The sequence below is a fragment of the Helicoverpa zea genome, chromosome 22 (assembly GCF_022581195.2).
Source record: "Helicoverpa zea isolate HzStark_Cry1AcR chromosome 22, ilHelZeax1.1, whole genome shotgun sequence".
NCBI classification, from domain to species: Eukaryota; Metazoa; Arthropoda; class Insecta; order Lepidoptera; family Noctuidae; genus Helicoverpa; species Helicoverpa zea.
In genome coordinates, this window is record NC_061473.1 from 10,314,212 (window position 1) to 10,331,413 (window position 17,202).

A 17,202-nucleotide genomic window follows, 5' to 3' on the forward strand; every position below is an offset into this window, starting at 1 on the left:
AAGCCCGGAGGTCAGACCAGCGTGCCTACCATTACTCACAAATCATATAATCTGTGTTATAAAACTGATATCATGACATTATTTCTATTTATGTATATGACATGTTTTGTAAATGATGTCGAACCGGTTCTCTAGGTTTCGATACGAATTTTAAGAAATTGTTGGTTTGGTGCTATCTACATATACCTTTTCTAAGTTTGTACGTACTTTCTAAGTATATCTTGGACACAAATGGCTGATAAAAAGGTGAAGGAAAACATCTTGAGGAAACCTGGACTATTAAGTCTGAAATCATCAACCCGCATTGAGCAAGCGTGGTGATTAATGCTCAATCCTTCTCCGTGTGAGAGGAGGACTGTGCCCAGCAGTGGGACGATAAAAAAAAAAAAAGGCTGTAACAGTAACATATACCTAACTACGAAATATTTTTGGCCAGCAAAAGATAAGGCAGTGCGTCCAGTGCAAAATATAGCTCGGCCAGTAATTATGTAGGCATCCACGGAATATTAAAATGTATTCTATCGTACAAGCGATTTTACGTAAATGCGTTTACGAAGACATCTAAGTGCGGATATTATACAGTTTTCTTCATAAACATCTGATTATTACATACTTCTTCACGAGGAAATACACTGATTTTACAGCGTGTGATATTCTACATACCATCCGCCGCAATCGAGCAGAAAGTCCAACAAAAGTGAACAAAGCAATAAAAATATACGACATCGAGATACAACGTTACACATGGTAATAAAAGCTAAAAAAACAAGCGCACGCGCAGTTGTGATTCGCTGCGGCCATCATGCATTTACAAATGGAGCATTTTTATATTAGGCAATCACAAATCCTGACATGATGTCATGAGGAAACAGCGGCCATGTCTTATCACAATGATGTCACCGCAAAAAGGTCGAGGTTGGCTTGAACTTGATTTCTAAACTATAATACTTCTTCTTCATACAAGCCAGTGATTGTAACTTAAAGGTTATTGACTGGGAGGGCTGATAAGGTTTTTTTTCAAAGGTTATGTGAACCCTTATTGATAAAGTTGAATAATGAAATGTTTGATGTCAGCATTTTAAATAAACTGATAAATACTTTCTTAATTATGACATTATTCTGATTAAGTAATTTATTTTATTTTAACTGTAATACTTAGCTTTCTTGATACTTTTCATGGGTATCTGTATTACTGTAAGAAAAAAAATCGCTTACAAAGTAAAATGTATGTAAATATTCAATTTTCAAGGTTGTATCACCATAGAAGGCTGTACTGCAATGATTAAGCATCATTGTGCCTACTATGTAATAATACTGTTATTGTACTTGTGTGGAGTTGTGTACTTACATCCATAAACACAGCGATATGCACATTTATTTTCCAAACTAGAGTTCAATCTGTTAAAAAAGTTATTACACTCTGAAAAGACCTCTCCAATGCAGAAAGCGATCACTTAAAAAGTTAAAAATAATAGGAGGCATTACATTTTTAAGACCAAAACGACTGAAGGCATTTCAGAAGTTCTTTCAATGTTAAGAAGCTATCCCTGTCATGGGACGTAGGTGAAACCACTGAAAACCGGTAGTTGTATTGAAATTATGTTCTCAATTGCAGTAAGCAAATGATACCATAACATATTTTAAAACGCAATCTATCAGTAATTACAACATTGAGCTCATTAATTTTTCACCCAATCTCACAAATTAATGACTATTTAAAATTATTGTTTGAAATAAATGAGGGACTAAAACATAATGATTTGATAAGCACACAATAAGCCCAATTTGCATTTAATCGTAACAATAATTAGGTATGAAATGAGTAACAATAGCAACATTATCCTTAAAAATATATTTTTCATACACATTTGTGCTATAACGGGAAATAATATATAAATAGCCATGATAAAAATAAACTGGTTTGTAAACTTAATATTACAATAACTTTAATATTTTTTATGTTTAGATTAATATTGTAACATTATGTGTACAATGTATTCTAAGTTGTATGTACTTTCTAAGTATATCTGAGACACCATTGGCGGTGTTTCGGATGGCACGTTAAACTGTAGGTCCCGGCTGTCATTAAACATCCTTGGCAGTCGTTACGGGTCGTCAGAAGCCAGTAAGTCTGACACCAATCTAACCAAGGGGTATCGGGTTGCCCGGATAACTGGGTTGAGGAGGTCAGATAGGCAGTCGCTTCTTGTAAAGCACTGGTACTCAGCTGAATCCGGTTAGAATGGAAGCTGACCCCAACATGATTGGGAAAAAAGGCTCGAAGGATGATGATTACGTGTACAATATATTTAACTCAATCACCTGAAGACAAAACATTATTTAGTTCATGTGAAAGAAATAGGTATTATAAATGTTCTTTTTTTTTATTCCATCAATATGACTACAATTGATGCTAATGACTTTATATCCTACGTAATAAGTTAGTCTAATTAGCAAGTATTCTGCTAATGAACTTATTACAAATCACACAGAACAATATCAGATTCTAGTAAGTAGATAATGATTTTAAGAGATTAATTAATTTACCAGGTTTTGTTTCTTTATCTCTTGTATACTAGATTATAACACCTGTCTCTTAGTATTTTAGTGGAATATATAAAGTGTTAGAAACTTTTTAGAAAATTTTGCTGGTGTTTATGACAAAATAAGTACTCTTAAAACCATCTGCAGCCTCCCAAAACATTTCCTAGCAGTCTAACTCAGCATTTAACTGTGTATAAAAGTGCAGCGACGTGAAACGTGCCAAAGTTGTAAACAGTTTGCGTCTCAGTACCAGCCTACTGGCCAAAAGTGGGACAACCGGCACCGCGCCCAGGAACCCCGCCCGCTCACCGCGAACGCATTCCAATAAGAAAAACAACTTTTTTACTACACAAACTCTTTACGAAAACTACATTATCTTATCCAACATGTCTTTTACTCCATCTAAAACAGTTTGTACAACTTAGCGACATCGACAAAGCAACGGAAACGCAAAAACAAGCCGTTGCTACCTTCGTATGTTCGTACGCCGCTGCAAAACGGTATTACGGTAAACAAGTTTTCAATGAGAATTGCATAAAAATTACCTGTTGATCAACAAGATCCCATTAAACACTGCACCGGCGACTCCAGAGACCTGTAGATTTTGCACTCGATGATTTTTCAGCACGTAAACACAACGGTCTCACAAAAGGAAGAACTGGTAATAACACAACCACGAATCCACCTTTAGACGCACTGTATCACAATACACCTTATGTGTCCGGTGATGAGTTTATTATGTGAATAATTCGCACTCGGACTGTCTACAACAATTTTCATTCATCGCAAGGTGAAATCATTCGAGACGAGTGGCAGTTGGTGAAGAAACTACGAGCGCGGGCGGCAGGGAGCGCGCGCGTCATCCGCCATATTGGAGGATTACGTCATTCTGTCGTTATTTTTTTTTTACATGAGTAAGCTTGGAAAACAGGTTTTTCTACCAAGTTGGTAACGGTTCTTTACATTTCGTGTTGGTTGTTCCTGTAAGTGTATCCGAATACATTTTATTTCATTCGTTCTTTCATTTCATTCTTTTTAGTTCATTCGTTCAATGAGTGCTGCCAGTTAACCAAATTACTAACAATTTAAAGGTAAAAATATTAATTTTAGTTGATCGTAGCAGCTATTGTTGTCGAATATTGTGTTCTGAGAGAGAACACACAAACACTTACATTTAAATTGTTTAATTTTGTTTTAAACAAATTTTTTGTTAGATCTAAAAAATATATAAATCGGTCGTAGGGATATTTTATTCATAAGGCTGACAATCTCTATGTTAAAGTGTCAAAATTGATAAGATTGTGGACTATGTGTCATCGTTTTGTTGTTTAATTTTATAAATAAATTGCAAAGTTTATCTTACATTACGAATAATTGGATACAGGTTCTGAAAAACAATACTGGGCTTATTATTTTCTTCGGAGCTTACTTCTAGGCTACAAAATGCAAGGTAATTATTTTCGTCATATTTTATTCAATGATGTCTTTGTTTTTAGTTTTCTCATGTAATTACTCATTTTCAGACACAAGACCAGAGTTATACGAGGAGGTGAAGCTCTACAGAAATGCCAGGGAACGTGAAAAGTAAGTATAACTCCTGCGTCATTATTTGTAAAAATAATCAACTTGTAACTCTTTATTTTTTCCTTGTGACTGAGATGACATTATTTTTTTTGTCCTCTGGTTAAACAAAACTTTATTTTTCAATATTTATATAGCTTTAACTTCATGTTTCTATGCTCATGCCTAATGTGTCATGTACATATGGTAGAATATACTTTAATCAATTGCAATAGCTACAGGAAATCCTGTTGAACAGTAATTAGATTAGAGTATTACCAAATTAAAATTGCCTCACAAAACATGAACACTTCACATAGATTCTATAGATTTATCAATGATTTGTGAGGTATTGGTTACTGGGGAGCTTTTCCACCATTTATTCTTCCCTTCACCTTCACCTTAAAAAAGTCGTGGTGGCCTATTGGGTAAAGGACCAACCTCTCAAGTATGAGGGCGCGGGTTCAATCCCAGGTCAGGCAAGTACCAATGCAACTTTTCTAAGTTTGTATGTACTTTCTAAGTATATCTTAGACACCATTGGCTGTGTTTCGGATGGCACGTTAAACTGTAGGTCCCGGCTGTCATTAAACATCCTTGGCAGTTGTTACGGGTAGTCAGAAGCCAGTAAGTCTGACACCAGTCTAACCAAGGGGTATCGGGTTGCCCGGGTAACTGGGTTGAATAGGTCAGATAGGCAGTCGCTTCTTGTAAAGCACTGGTACTCAGCTGAATCCGGTTAGACTGGAAGCCGACCCCAACATGATTGGGAAAAAGGCTCGGAGGATGATTCTTCCCAGCTAAAACATAAAAGGAAGTGGTGAAGGGCAGCATTTGTAGGTACCTTCTTTAGTTAAATTGACTTTCATGTTCATTTGAGCCTAATGATTTTTGATCTGTAATCATACACAAGCTTATTGATTTCTGACACTTATGCGAATATTATACATTGAAATAAAACAACTTACAGTATCCATGGTCTTGGGCAGACTTGGTATAAATGTAGAATTTTGTTGATGTATCCAGGCACGACAATATGGCAGAGCTGTATGCCGTAGTGAGCACTCTGCAGCACTTAGAGAAGGCGTACATGAGGGACTGTGTCCGTGCTCAGGAGTACACTGCGGCATGCAGCCGACTCCTCGTGCAGTACAAGGTGGCTTTCAAGCAAGTTCAGGCTGATGAGTTTCCTAACATTGAGGCTTTTGTGGCTAAGTATAGGGTGAGTTTGTAAGAAATTACTGGTTTAGAAATTCTTTTGGTTTAAAAGTCTGCTCAGACTTTTAGCTGCGAGTTTTTACCAGGGATCCTCCCTGGGCTGCTTTCAGCTAGCGGTTGATGAATACTAGAAAGTTGTACAAGGGATACCAATGTGTAGAATAAAACTAGAGAATTCCATTCTGATAGCAACATTGCAGAGATTGTTATATTGATTGTTATTCCTAACTAGCTGATCCCGCGAACTTCGTATCGTTCAAACCTTCCCTGGACCTCTACAAACATTTTAAAACCAAAATCAGCTCAATCAGCCCAGCCGTTCTCGAGTTTTAATCAGACTAACGAACAACAATTCATTTTTATTTATATAGATAGATATTTTAAAAGTTTTGTGTATGTATTTCCAGTTGGATTGCCCGGCAGCTCTGGAGAGGATAAGAGAGAACAAACCTAACCTGATCAAGGATGACAAGGGCAACACTAACAAATACATTGCTGAGATTGTTTCAGTAAGTGCACATATGTATTTTGAGCTACATGTATATAATTTTTAGAATACCTTTGCATTATGAAGGGGACAAAATACTGCTAACCTTTACCTTATTTTTAACCATTATAAACTTTCCAGACTTTAACTTTATGATTTGTAGGCTGTGAATCTTTTTAATGCTCTTATTTTTTTTCTGCCATTCAAAATCCTTTCTTTTTTTGACATATATTATCGTTATCACAGTCATTAACATATATTTTCTACCACCAGCTCTTCATAACACTGATGGACAAGCTCCGTCTGGAGTTCCGCGCGATGGACATGATACAGCCGGAGCTGCGAGACCTGCGCGACACCATGGACCGACTCATCATGCTGCCGGAAGACTTTGAGGGGAAGGTCAAGGTACGAACAGCTTTCGTTACATTTTTTCTTTCAAAGACAAAGTCTTTATATGCCAGAATGTAGGTGTATGGCGTAAGTTCTTAAATGTGAAGTGGCCCATTATAGTATACATTCTACAATTAAATACATTATGCATATATTTGTTCTAAAACCCCTGCGTTTTTAATGCTACGTTCACACGCGCGCCGCGCAGCCCGGCGAGCTGCCTGGCGGGCTGCGCGACGTGCAGCCTGTCGCGGGCAGGCGGACATTCAAGCTGTTCACACGCGCGCCGTCGTGTCAGTCAGTGCAAGAATGGCGAGCAGCGAGGATCTCGGTGTTGTTGCTGTCATAGCCTTTGCCTTAACTTATTTTTATTGGAAAAAGAATCAAAATGATGAACGACGTTAACCATTCCGCCATGTTGTAATCTCCGATCGTAGCGACTTTCTTAGAACGTTTAATCGTCACGAAAGCGCAGGAGAGACTGACTGCCCGCGCGCGTGTAAAAAGTCGCCGGGCGCCCGCACATTCATCCTTTGAACTTTGCCAAAAAACCGACACTCGACCGATTCGCCGTGTAGCGACGGCTTAAGAATACACATGTCGCTACCCCCTTCTTCCAGTGGGTGTCGTAGAAGTCGACTAATGGAGAAAATTGCACCGAACACCAGTGCGAGAGAAGGAAAACTCGGAAAAAAACCCTCTATCAACCCGTCTGGCCAGCGTGATAGCAGTAGGCTATATTCCTCTAATGTGCAGAACAAAAAAGCCACGGCCCCTAGTTCCCGGCAGTCCCGCTATTCCCGGTCACGGTGGCGACCGTGGTTACGGTGGGACAGGGGGTGCGAAGAATCTCCGGGTTACGGGAGGCCACCAAACACAACTGACTCTTGCGACGTACAACGGCCGCACGCTACGGCTTGACTCGCATCTGGCGCAACTCGAGGTGGAACTTGGGAAGATTAGGTGGCACATATTAGGGTTATGTGAAGTTCGAAGAGAGGGGGAGGACACCATAACCCTCGAATCAGGTCACCTAATGTACTTCCGAGAGGGAGACCAACAATCCCAAGGTGGCGTTGGGTTTCTGGTTAATAAGTCCCTAGCTGATAACGTTGTGGAGGTGTCTAGTGTGTCGAACAGGGTAGCGTACCTTATCATAAAGCTCACCGACAGGTATAGCCTCAAGGTAGTGCAAGTGTACGCACCGACCTCGACACATTCAGACGATGAAGTGGAGGATATGTTTGATGATATATCAAGGGCCCTCCACTTCACTACAAAGACCCATTACACCGTTGTCATGGGGGACTTTAACGCTAAAGTGGGAGTACAGATTTGCGGCGAATCGGCAGTAGGATCCCATGGATTTGGAAGCAGGAATCATAGGGGGCAAATGCTCGTCAACTTCCTTGAACGCGAGGGGCTCTTTTTGATGAACTCCTTTTTCAAAAAGCAGCCCCAAAGGAAGTGGACGTGGCAAAGCCCCGACACTATGACTAAAAATGAGATTGACTTCATCATGACGAACAAGAAGCACATATTCAGAGACGTCTCCGTGATCAATAGGTTTAATACCGGTAGCGATCACCGACTTGTCCGAGGCTCTCTGAATATCAACTTCAAGGCCGAACGTTTCCGTCTGATGAAGGCCAGGCTCCGACCAACACTGCTCCAAACCATGACAGGATCCGAAACGTTCCAGTCAAATCTGGAGAACCGATTTGCCGCCGTGGAAACCACAACAGACGTTAACCAGAACCACGAATATGTGGTTCGGATCCTCAGGGAGGAAGGTTCGAGATTCTGTAACATGCAGCGTAAGGGCAAGAAATCGAAGCTTTCGGAAGAGACATTAGGGCTTATGAAGAAACGACGTGAAAACCCGCCTGTCACTTCGTCAGCTAAGCGGGCTCTAAACCAAGAGATCAACAAGCACGTACGACGCGACCTCCGGTGCTCCAATACTCTTGACATTGAAAGAGCAATTGAGCTGAATCGGGGGTCAAAGGTGTTCGTACAATCTCTTGGAAGAAGCCACTTGACGAAGCTGACCACAACAAGTGGAGAAGTCGTTTCTTCGGTGCCGGCAGTCCTTTCGGAAGTGGAAAATTTCTATGGCCGGTTATACGCATCGCATGCATCTCGACCTGATCCCGGAAATGAGGATTCTAGAGCCACATTAACACGCCATTTCACCGAAGACCTGCCAGAAGTCAGCAGTGGCGAAATCGAGATCGCTCTGAGACAGCTCAAAAATGGAAAAGCCCCTGGCGAGGATGGCATTACAACAGAGCTTTTAAAAGCAGGAGGTAAGCCCGTACTGGGGGAGCTCCAGAAGCTTTTTAATGCCGTCCTGTTTGAAGGGAGAACTCCAGAGGCGTGGAGTAGGAGTGTTGTCGTCCTGTTCTTCAAAAAGGGAGACAAAACCCAGTTGAAGAACTATCGACCCATTTCCCTCCTAAGCCACGTATATAAGCTGTTCTCAAGAGTGATCACGAACCGACTTGCGCGAAGACTCGACGAATTCCAACCACCGGAGCAGGCTGGGTTTCGGAGCGGATACGGCACTATAGACCACATCCACACAGTGCGGCAGATTATACAGAAGACCGAAGAGTATAATCAGCCCCTGTGTCTAGCATTTGTGGACTATGAGAAGGCCTTTGACTCGGTTGAAATCTGGTCTGTTCTGGAGTCCCTGCAGCGTTGTCAAGTAGATTGGCGATACATCCAAGTGATGAGATGTCTCTACGAAGCCGCTACAATGTCCGTCCAAGTACAGAATCAGCAAACAAGGCCCATACCGTTGCATCGAGGAGTGAGACAAGGGGATGTTATTTCCCCGAAACTGTTCACTAATGCAATGGAGGATATGTTCAAAACGCTGAACTGGAAAGGACGCGGCATCAACATCAATGGCGAACACATCTCTCACTTGCGATTTGCTGACGATATCGTCATCATGGCGGAAACGCTGCAGGACCTACAACAGATGCTGAACGACCTGGCTGAATCTTCTCTACGCATCGGCCTACGGATGAACTTGGACAAAACCAAGGTCATGTTCAATGAACATGTTCTACCGGAACCGATTGCGATACACGGCGCCGTTCTCGAAGTTGTTCGGAAATATGTATACCTCGGGCAGACATTGCAGTTAGGTAGAAACAACTTTGAGGACGAGGTGAATAGGAGAATTCAGTTGGGTTGGGCTGCATTTGGGAAGCTACGTCGAGTCCTAACATCGTCGATCCCACAGTGCCTAAAGACAAAAGTCTTTAATCAGTGCGTCCTACCTGTCATGACTTACGGAGCCGAAACGTGGACACTGACGGTACGGCTGGTCCACAAGTTTAAAGTCGCTCAGCGGGCTATGGAAAGGGCTATGCTCGGCGTTTCTCTGAGGGATCGCATCAGAAATGAGGTAATCCGTCAGAGAACCAAGGTCATCGACATAGCCTATCGAATCAGCAAGCTGAAGTGGCAGTGGGCTGGCCATATTAGCCGAAGAACCGATAACCGTTGGGGTAAACGAGTTCTAGAGTGGAGACCGCGCCTCGGCAAACGTAGTGTAGGACGTCCTCAGGCACGGTGGAGTGATGACTTGCGCAAGACGGCTGGCAGGAGCTGGATGCGAGAAGCCGAAAATCGATCTCAGTGGCGTGCACTTGGAGAGGCCTATGTCCAGCAGTGGACTGCGATAGGCTGATGATGACGACCGATTCGCGGCATTCACGGGCACGGGCGCGTTCACGGGCTCGGGCGTACCGTTTACACGCTCGTGAACGTGACTGTGCCCGTTGAATGTCGATTTGAACGCGCGCGTGTGAACGTACCATAAAATGACGTGTAAAAGTGATGTAATGTCCAAGTTGCAAAATAAACGATTTTTAACATTAATTCTATGATTTTTTTTATCTTTACTGACTTACTCATACTTGTAATTACATATTCATCATCCTACTTTCCCACAGGTACAAGAGTGGGTAGACAAGCTATCAGAGATGTCGGCATCGGATGAGCTGTCGGAGAGTCAGGTGCGGCAGCTGCTGTTCGACCTGGAGACCTCGTACGGAGCATTCAACAAGTTCCTGCACAAGGACTAGAGAGATTCATCAACGGTAAGGATCGAGTATGTAAGGTGAAGTCTTTGTATTGTAACTGCCTACATTTTAAAGATTTTTTTTTAAAACTTTGGATTTTGGAAGAGGAGAAAATGAAAGAAAAAAAAAATTGGTGATAATGGTGCAATATTACAGTTATGTGCTAGCGGGATCACCTGTGACCCTTGAGAACTTCTTGCGCAGCTGTATAAAAAGTATCCTATAGTCTTTCTTGATAAATAGGCCCTAACACTGAAATATTTTTTAAATGGTCTGTGTTCAAACAAAAAGACAAAATCTTCAGCTTTATAATATTAGAATAAGTAGTATAGAGATTCTATAGGCGAACTTACTCAGAAAATTCGTTCATAATATTTAATTGTAGTTTTATATTTTGTTTATTAAATTACGCCATTTATATTTCTTTTCGTTTCAGATGTGACCCGGCTCAAAAGCGTTGTGCATATTCACTGTAGCTTGTTATGTGTTTATATAAACTTGTCATGTATACCTAAATTACTGCCTCAACTATATTATTGTAATGTTTAAGCCTTGCATATCGATATTTTTAATATAGTTCTTTGGCACTTCTGTCCTATATTGACTTTATTTCACGTGATAATTGAATTTCATGCATACGACGCGGTTACACGAAAAATACAAATATCCGAATTGAGGACCTTCTCCTTTTTGGGAAGTCCGTTAAAGAAGGGAGGTTAACCTTATAGATACATATTATTGTGATAAACATAGCTGATGATATGTCAATACCTATATCTACTTGTTGTGTTGTTGTTGTTGTTACAGCCTTTTTATCGTCCCACTGCTGGGCACAGGCCTCCTCTCACACGGAGAAGGATTGAGAATTAATCACCATGCTTGCTCAATGCGGGTTGGTGATTTCAGACTATATACCTAGTCCAGGTTTCCTCAAGATGTTTTCCTTCACCTTTTTTTATCAGCCATTGGTGTCTAAGATATACTTAGAAAGTACATACAAACTTAGAAAAGTTGCATTGGTACTTGCCTGACCTGGAATCGAACCCACACCCTCATACTCGAGAGGCTGGTTCTTTACCCACTAGGCCACCACGACTTAGATCAAAATAAATATTTAAAAAGTTTGATGACAACGTAGCAACGCAATAAATGAAGTAGTCGGTTAAAAATATATTCTTCGTAAGACTCATAATATTCAATTTATTCAAAAGCGTCATCTGTGAGTTTATTTATTTGACTAGGTCAGTATAAATGCACTTTCTATAGTTTTAATACGTAGATCTTTTATTCTTGATCAAATAAAACTGTATTATGTTAAGCAAATTGTCGGTTATTTGTTGTGAACTCAACAAAGTCACGATGTTATAGAATAGACAACTTGATGTCGTTATATTTAAGCGAATTTATTACAAATAAATTTTATATTCCACGTCTGTATTTTGTTTTATTTCAAGTTCTATTTAGCCAAAAAAAATATCAACAAATTAATGTGCTTATTCCATGGTTTAGAATAAAAATTGTAAGCTTATCCAATATACCATTTGCCTATTACATTAAATACTTTTTATATTCCACCTAACATTGATGCGTATCAGAAATTAATTAAGAAAAAACAGTTAACTTTGGCTTATCAACTTTTTAAGTGCCTTTAGTATATGATTTGCTATTTTAACTCTTATATGTTTGGAAATTAAAGTCATTTTATTTTAGCCCAACTTGTTACAGGTTTTAAGAGTACCTAAACTTCTTGTTTTTTTTCCTCTAAGTAAACTTAGTTGGCACAAAACATTATTTCGGTTAAGAATTAGTAATTAGGTACATGAATTAATTAATGTTACAAAATAAAATAATTCATTTTCTTAAAAAAACCAATAGTGAATCCTGAATCTATATGATGCGATTTATAAGCAAATTATGTATGTGCCTAGTGATATTATTTGCACTAATAAGACTTTACCAGGTGAGTAAGCTGATTACGGATAAATGTTAAAAAAATATATGAGCAGCAATCTGAGTGACTGCCTGAGGTGAACTTAAATGAAAAAAGTTTCCTGACAAGTGGCTGAGTAGAGTGAGTAGTAGGTCGAGGCCCCTTGCAATCATTTTTGTTAGACTTCTATAACTTGAGGTACCTACAAGTTCAGCGGGGCCCAGCAGGGCCTAGGCCTGCCGGGGCTGCGGGTTGTTCGAAAGAGATACCGCGGCCCTGGCACGTAAAAGGCCTACGACACGATGGTTTTTAGTCAGTAAGAGTCTGACGTGTGCGTTCGCGCAGCGGAATGTTGTTGAATTTAAAGATTTTAATTATGCAGATAATTAGTGTAAGACGTCCTATAATTGTGTATGGTAAATAAAAATTTGTGTATGCAGCCATTGTGGAGAAATTCACCAAAAACAGATTCCGCTGGGCGAACGTTGGCGAACGTTGTCCTGGCGGAACTTTTTTTAATCCATAGACTTTAGAAGAAAAGAGATGTGTCCGAAAATTAGTGTGTATTTGTGTATAATTGATTATGTATGAATGAAATCAGTGCATGCATAAACTTCGGAGAAATTCAAGTTTCCGCTACGCGAACGTTTGGCCATTAGCTAGTTTTCATATAAAGCGCTTACATAGAGAGCTGTAGATTTTTACATACGTTTTTTTGAATCTGTTTATATTTGTTTAAAAAACAGATTTAGAAAAAGTCGTAGGGTTTAAAAGATAAAACTATAAACGTAAAATACACTTATTAGGTCTTAGTTCTTAAAGTACGCAGTTTGGGGTCTAGATTTTCACGTTTACACAAACCTTGTAAGTGTCTCCAACATGTTGCCAAGTATCAATGATGTTCCGTTAGTAATTAAAAAGTTATAGGATATTTTACCATGAATAGATCACTGTTTACAAAGCAGTCGAATATCACGACGTTCTAAAGGAATTGCATGGTAAAATGTATGCCAATAATTAGTTTAATCATTCAACTATTCACTTGCAAAATTTTATGTCATTAAATTCAGTAATTAAAGAAAGACAATTATAATACTGACGGAGCATCGAAACCCTACATAATCCGACCAAGTTCGGATAGCTACAAAAAAGCGGCCGTGACATATGTCTAAGCAACGTTCTTAACTTGGTAGGTTAGTATTTATTAATATGGTACAGTTGCGTACACAAGCGTTAGGAAAAAATAAAACAATTGTATTTCTTGATTGAAAAATAATTTTTTAATAATAATGCCACTATCTACGATAAAAATAAATCTTCAATTAACAAGTACTTCTCTATTTAAATATCCGTGTACAAAAATATTTTTATCATTATTACTTACATAAATTACTTAACTACGTGATTAAAAATAACGTTAATAAACGTTACGTATTTTAACTAAAATGTCGTAGATAGTGGCGTTATTATTAAAAAAATATTTTTCATTCAAGAAATGCAATTATTTTATTTTTGCCTAAAGCTTGTGTACGCAACTGTACCATATTAATAAATATACTAACCTTCCAAGTTAAGAACGTTTCTTAGACATATGGCACGGCTGCTTTTTTGTAGCTATCCGAACTTGGTCGGATTATGTAGGTTTTCGATGCTCCGTCAGTATTATAATTGTCTTTCTTTAATTACTGAATTTAATGACATGAAATTTTGCAAGTGAATAGTTGAATGATTAAACTAATTATTGGCATACATTTTACCATGCAATTCCTTTAGAACGTCGTGATATTCGACTGCTTTGTAAACAGTGATCTATTCATGGTAAAATATCCTATAACTTTTTAATTACTAACGGAACATCATTGATACTTGGCAACATGTTGGAGACACTTACAAGGTTTGTGTAAACGTGAAAATCTAGACCCCAAACTGCATACTTTAAGAACTAAGACCTAATAAGTGTATTTTACGTTTATATTTTTATCTTTTAAACCCTACGACTTTTTCTAAATCTGTTTTTTAAACAAATATAAACAAATTCAAAACAACGTATGTAAAAATCTACAGGGGCCCGATTCTCCTAATTTTACTTAAGCGCCATTCGATTGACGTTCGACTCGATTCGACTGAGATCCAATCCCGACTCGATTACGATTGAAGCGTATGTGGCATTCCGCTATTTTTTCTTTGAAATAAAGGTTTTTATCCTTTTCTGTCATTCAATAATGAATCATTTTGTCTGCAAATGATTTACGATTGCAAAATGATTGTACAGCAAACTACCGTATAGACCAAAATCATCAAAATAGCAGACCAATCGCACACCAATCAAATGTCAATCGAATACGATTGGTCTTTTATTAGTAGCAGAATGCCCGATATGGTTAAAACTGCTATTACGATCATATTGCGATTCGATTTCTATTAGATTTTGACATTATTAACTTAGGAGAATCGGGGCCCAGCTCTCTATGTAAGCGCTTTATATGAAAACTAGCTAATGGCCAAACGTTCGCGTAGCGGAAACTTGAATTTCTCCGAAGTTTATGCATGCACTGATTTCATTCATACATAATCAATTATACACAAATACACACTAATTTTCGGACACATCTCTTTTCTTCTAAAGTCTATGGATTAAAAAAAGTTCCGCCAGGACAACGTTCGCCAACGTTCGCCCAGCGGAATCTGTTTTTGGTGAATTTCTCCACAATGGCTGCATACACAAAATTTTTATTTACCATACACAATTATAGGACGTCTTACACTAATTATCTGCATAATTAAAATCTTTAAATTCAACAACATTCCGCTGCGCGAACGCACACGAGTCTGACACTCTCTCGACGCTGCTAACCCACAGCGGGAGGATTTGACGATTTTTGACGCCGTTAAAAAAAAGGTACCTACAAGTTTTGAATAATATTGCCTGTACAAATAAATAATAAGAATATCTGCTGTTTTTTACAACACTGTTTTTCTCTCACCCAGTGCACCAACAGCAATGCATTCCTAAAAATGGATAAGAAATACTACCTCGTCTCGGAAGCTTACAACATGGCGAAGAATCTCTTCAACCAGGGTCGCAACAACTACATCAGTTTGAAGAGCAAGTCCTTGAAAACCATCGATACGTTCCTAGATCTGGTGTATATCATGAATGATGAAATGTCCAAGGAGTTGAGAAGTGCGGTCCTCAAGTTCTACAAAGTGAAATACTTGCACGATTTCACTAATTATATTATTAGTATGGAGGAGGTAAGTATTCAGTTGAAGATTCATAGTCATTTGCGTAGTCTTTACCGAAATAAGTTGGGGTCCGCTTTCAGTCTAACTGGAAGCAGATGACGCTGAGCTAGGAGCAACTCCCAATCTGAGATCCTTAACCCAAGTACCCACCTCGGTTCTTCAATACCCAATATTTTTCATAGCGTTTTGGGGGTGCTGTCATTTTTGATAATGTTTTTGACTTTGACCCCCTTCTTTTTAAACCCGGGACGCTCTGTCCAACGCGCTTTCCAAGACAGAGGAACTCGTCACAAGATGAACATTTACCCTCAGATGATAGAAATAGTGGAGCACTGCCTGATGGACCCTATGGAGAAGCTGGAGCAGATCCGCACGCAGTTCCACGACGTCATCAAGAACTTCCAGGACGTGAGGAACTTCGAATCCGTCAACAAGTGCCATAAGGAACTACCTGATGAGGTCGCTGCGGCACACTGCTTACTGCATCAGGCTGTTCTGTAAGTCTGGCAATTTTAAGCCAAATAACAGACACACCTTCTCGCCTAAATAGTGGGTAGCTACCTCTATTAGAAGGTATGTAAGGTACATGACAGAGACATATGGTTCTTTCACTCATTCTATATAAGATCAAACCACCTAGGTACATAGACCCCTGCTTGCTTTATGTATCAGCAACAAGGATGAGAGCACCACCACCATATCGCTCGTTTTAGTAATTTGCACCCGAATCACAATACCTCATACACCTGTGATCCTACATAATTTGTAGATGGTTCTTTATGTATTCCAATTTTATAATCAAGAAGTATTTGTAACCCCGCGAGAATAAAATCCAACAGCACTATACAATTTTCCAGTTTCAACGAAACAATGCAAGAAAGCCTCGTAACAATAGTGGAAATAAAGACCCGCCAACACGCACAAGACATGAACTCCTCACTTTACAACGTTCAGACTTGCATCAACAACTTTGTGCCGAAATTCTTCGAGCAGCTGATGCTGGACGCGTATACAGACAGGTGTGGCTACCTGAGGGTCGTGAACGCGTCCATAGCAGACCTCGTGAGAGACAAGTGGAGGGGCAATGAAACTGTCTTCCCTGAGAAGTGGAGCCCTCTTGTTAGACTGCTGAAGGAGAAGTAAGTTTTGTATCAGTTGTAAGCTGTGGGATTATTGGAACTAAAGGTATCCCTAATTTGAAATCCTGCGTTTACTTCCTTTTAAGGGCAGGGAAGAATACTATGAATATTGATCTTCTTATATTTGTTACAGAACCAAACAACCAATCAGTGCGCTGGAAGAACCGTTACATTTGACTTTATTCGCGGCAAACCTATCGTCCCAGGATGTTGTTAGAACTTTATACAAGTGAAATATGCCTATTTTTGTATTTGTACTTTTATCAATCCCAATCTTTTTAATAGTATGTATAAGTAATTCGAATGCGAGTTAGTTATATGAGCGTGAGAGGGTGAATATGGGCGGGTAAAACCACAAAGGCCAACTTTCTACCCAAGTGTGTAAAGTTGGTATCTCAGGACGACGGTAAGAGCTAGTTGGAAAATGACATATACATTACTTATACTTATTTATTTTAAAAAATAACATAATACATTCAATTAATCACCGAATGGAATTCCAATACGTAGTTTAACCATCTCAAGTTGATCGCTAGGAAATAAAGCACGTTTTGTTCGTCTAACTTTTGTTTTAATTACAAA

The 17,202-nt window shown here is 39.2% G+C and overlaps 3 protein-coding genes across 6 annotated transcripts in view; 2 read left to right on the top strand and 1 right to left on the bottom strand.

The window, feature by feature from the left end:
- The window catches only part of LOC124641496 (protein 4.1 homolog), a 77,556-nt gene extending 74,147 nt beyond the window's left edge, over window positions 1–3,409 (bottom strand). For all 3 annotated transcript variants that reach the window (XM_047179576.1, XM_047179575.1, XM_047179574.1), the window contains exon 1: window positions 3,090–3,409. The gene's annotated coding sequence lies outside the window, so the exon portion shown is untranslated. The remainder of the gene's footprint in view (window positions 1–3,089) is intronic.
- Window positions 3,410–3,807: 398 nt separating this feature from the next.
- LOC124641497 (vacuolar protein sorting-associated protein 28 homolog) lies at window positions 3,808–11,738 on the top strand. 2 transcript variants are annotated; one of them, XM_047179580.1, is made up of 7 exons: window positions 3,808–3,994; window positions 4,068–4,128; window positions 5,131–5,326; window positions 5,730–5,831; window positions 6,083–6,217; window positions 10,177–10,334; window positions 10,742–10,903. In XM_047179580.1, the coding sequence occupies exons 1-6, from the start codon at window positions 3,988–3,990 to the stop codon at window positions 10,306–10,308; spliced, it is 633 nt and encodes a 210-aa protein (XP_047035536.1). In that variant the 5' UTR covers window positions 3,808–3,987; the 3' UTR covers window positions 10,309–10,334; window positions 10,742–10,903. The 2 variants fall into 2 exon arrangements, with proteins under 2 accessions (XP_047035536.1, XP_047035535.1); XM_047179579.1 differs by having other exon boundaries at window positions 3,810–3,994; window positions 10,177–10,323; window positions 10,742–11,738.
- A 485-nt stretch (window positions 11,739–12,223) lies between these two features.
- On the top strand, window positions 12,224–17,183 carry LOC124641477. Its single transcript, XM_047179546.1, has 5 exons — window positions 12,224–12,265; window positions 15,182–15,490; window positions 15,794–15,978; window positions 16,339–16,620; window positions 16,754–17,183. Exons 1-5 carry the CDS (start codon window positions 12,224–12,226, stop codon window positions 16,851–16,853), a joined length of 918 nt encoding a protein of 305 aa, XP_047035502.1. The 3' UTR covers window positions 16,854–17,183.
- The last annotated feature ends 19 nt before the right edge of the window (window positions 17,184–17,202 follow it).

Excerpts from the sequence above, each read along its gene's own strand:
- LOC124641477 (XM_047179546.1), top strand. The coding sequence starts at position 12,224 with ATGTGCCTAGTGATATTATTTGCACTAATAAGACTTTACCAG. Across the intron at positions 15,979-16,338 it reads TTACTGCATCAGGCTGTTCT|TTTCAACGAAACAATGCAAG; the intron begins GTAAGTCTGGCA and ends ACAATTTTCCAG. Across the intron at positions 16,621-16,753 it reads GTTAGACTGCTGAAGGAGAA|AACCAAACAACCAATCAGTG; the intron begins GTAAGTTTTGTA and ends TATTTGTTACAG.
- LOC124641497 (XM_047179580.1), top strand. Across the intron at positions 4,129-5,130 it reads AATGCCAGGGAACGTGAAAA|GCACGACAATATGGCAGAGC; the intron begins GTAAGTATAACT and ends TGATGTATCCAG. Across the intron at positions 6,218-10,176 it reads ACTTTGAGGGGAAGGTCAAG|GTACAAGAGTGGGTAGACAA; the intron begins GTACGAACAGCT and ends ACTTTCCCACAG.